At 34.2% G+C, this 2500-nt stretch overlaps 1 protein-coding gene across 1 annotated transcript in view; it reads right to left on the bottom strand.

Moving 5' to 3' along the window:
- Positions 1-922: 922 nt before the first annotated feature.
- LOC143034842 (uncharacterized) overlaps positions 923-2500 on the bottom strand; it is a 3469-nt gene continuing 1891 nt past the window's right edge. The window contains exon 2 of the mRNA XM_076201185.1: positions 923-1048. Coding sequence (XP_076057300.1) covers positions 923-1048 — 126 coding nt within the window. The remainder of the gene's footprint in view (positions 1049-2500) is intronic.

Genomic DNA, 2500 nt, shown 5'->3' on the forward strand with positions numbered 1-2500 from the left:
TCCGAACTATTACTACAATTACTACAACAACGCCCCCCCAGGCGCTTGCGAGGAAGGCCGAGGCGGCCGGCACCGCCACCATCGCCGTCAAAACCAACGCGGCACAAGTTTTCGCAATTAAGAATCGAAAGAAATGGCCCAAGAACCGATGTCGGCACGATTCAGACAGAAAAATGATCAATTACTCAACCATAACATGAACACGGTTTCTACTATATATGTGCCACCATAATAAAGAAAATAGAAAATAGATATACTGTATAGAAATAAGAATGAATATATAAAGAATATACACAAAATAAAGAAAAACTAAAGAAAATATAGATAAAATAATATAACTGAAATAACTATATAAAAAATAGAAATAGAAAATAAGCAAATAATAAATAGAGATAAAATGAGTATAGGAAAATTATAAAGAATAGAATGGATATAGAAAAAATAGAATATATAAATATATATATATATTGGAAGGGAGTTCCCTCAGCTGAATAAAACCGACCTGAGGGTCCCCGAAATATATCATCTGCCCCTTTTGTGCCGGGTGGTCCTTTCACTCACATCCCAGCTGCCGTCAAATTATTCTATTCGCCTCCATGCCAACACGTCGGTGGCCGAGGACTTATCTACAGTAAACCCTTCCGTTCCGGGTGGTACATTCACCTGTCGCCAGGTGATTCGATTCATCTTCGTGGTGGTGGTGGTTGCCTGCGATAAGAGAGGCCCAGCGACCTCTGAACAGACAAACAGCAGGGGAGTAGTGAGGGAGGATGCGTGGGCGGGGGCTGATTGTTATTGGGTGTTTTACAGGTGGCTCGTGAGAGTGAGTGAGGTGGTGGGGGAGTGGGTGGTAGAGGGATGGTTGCTTCTAAACAAATGATGGCGTCCGGGTGGTGAGGGGGTGGGTGGGGGTGCTCGTCTCTCACGTGAGGGAGTACCACGGAGATGAAGCCACCCGGAACGGAAGGGGGTTCCTGGAGATAGTAGCCTCTAAGTCCTTGACCAGCCCCGGGGTGGCATGGAGGTGAATAAAATCACCTGACGGCAGCTGTGATATGAGGAAAAGGACCAACCAGAATCATCATTTCCACACCTTGTTACGCGTCCTTTGTCGCTTAACACGGCCATATTACAATACGGTGTTCTGTTCGTGTGAATGTGTGTGTACCCGGCTGCAAATAGACGAAAACATTCTATCACCATATATTTCATTTTCCCAGTGGTTTCTGTAAAGCATGTATGTGTGTGCGTATGTATGCATGCACTTATACATTTATTAATGTATGTATTGTGTATATGGTGAATCAGTGTATTTTATATTCACAAAAAACATAGATGCCTTTAAAGTAGCGTTCTTTTTCACTTCTTACACTAATAGAAAACAACCAATCAACAATTGTGTGATCTGAAGAGGATAACGAAATAAATAGTAAAAAATAATATCGTATTATCTTTGGCCAAGATAAGATACTATTTTTCTACACTAAATCGCCATACAGTAGGTGTTCTTCTTGCTCTATAATATATCTTTGTTAAACATTTGTCTTTGTTTAGCAAGTGCCTTTGAGCATAGACTGCAGTTACCAATAAAATGACGGAATGGTTAATGCACAAAAAACATACATGTAATACATACATATGTGTGTATTATTATTACCATTATTAATACTGCTATTATTATTATTAATATTATTATTATTGTTATTATTATCATCATCATCATCAGGAGGAGGAGCAGCAGCAGCAGCATTATCATTATCATTACCATTATCATTATTATTATTATTGTCATTATCATTATTATTACTGGTATTTTTATTATCATTATTATCATTATTATTATTATTACTATTATTATTATTATTATTATTATTATTATTATTATTATTATTATTATTATTATTATTATTATTATTATGATTATTATTATTATTATTATTATTATTATTATTATTATTATTATTATTATTATTATTATTATTATTATTATTATCATTATTATTATTATTATTATTATTATTATTATTATTATTATTATTATTATTATTATTATTATTATTATTATTATTATTATTATTATTATTATCATTATTATTATTATTATTATTATTACTATTATTATTATTATTATTATTATTATTATCATCATCCAGAATATATGAGGGAAAGAGAAGAGGAAAGCGAAGTGGAAGACACAGGAAGAAATGAATGGAAAATAACAAAAGCAGAATTGAGAGTAGCCGTGGAAAGGATGAAAAATGGGAAAGCACCAGGAGAGGATGAAATTTCAACAGAAATTATAAAGAAAATGGGAAACACCGGACTAGAGTGGATGTTAGAAGTGATAAATATAGCATGGAGAAATAAACAAGTCCCAGATGATTGGACAAAAGCGGTGATATATCCAATACACAAAAAAAGGTGACAAAACAGATTGTGGAAACTATAGAGGCATCTCTCTACTATCACACACAGGAAAGATCTATGAAAGAATTTTGGA

Source organism: Oratosquilla oratoria, chromosome 18 (assembly GCF_046742065.1).
Source record: "Oratosquilla oratoria isolate Oo_2021 chromosome 18, ASM4674206v1, whole genome shotgun sequence".
Lineage (NCBI taxonomy): Eukaryota > Metazoa > Arthropoda > Malacostraca > Stomatopoda > Squillidae > Oratosquilla > Oratosquilla oratoria.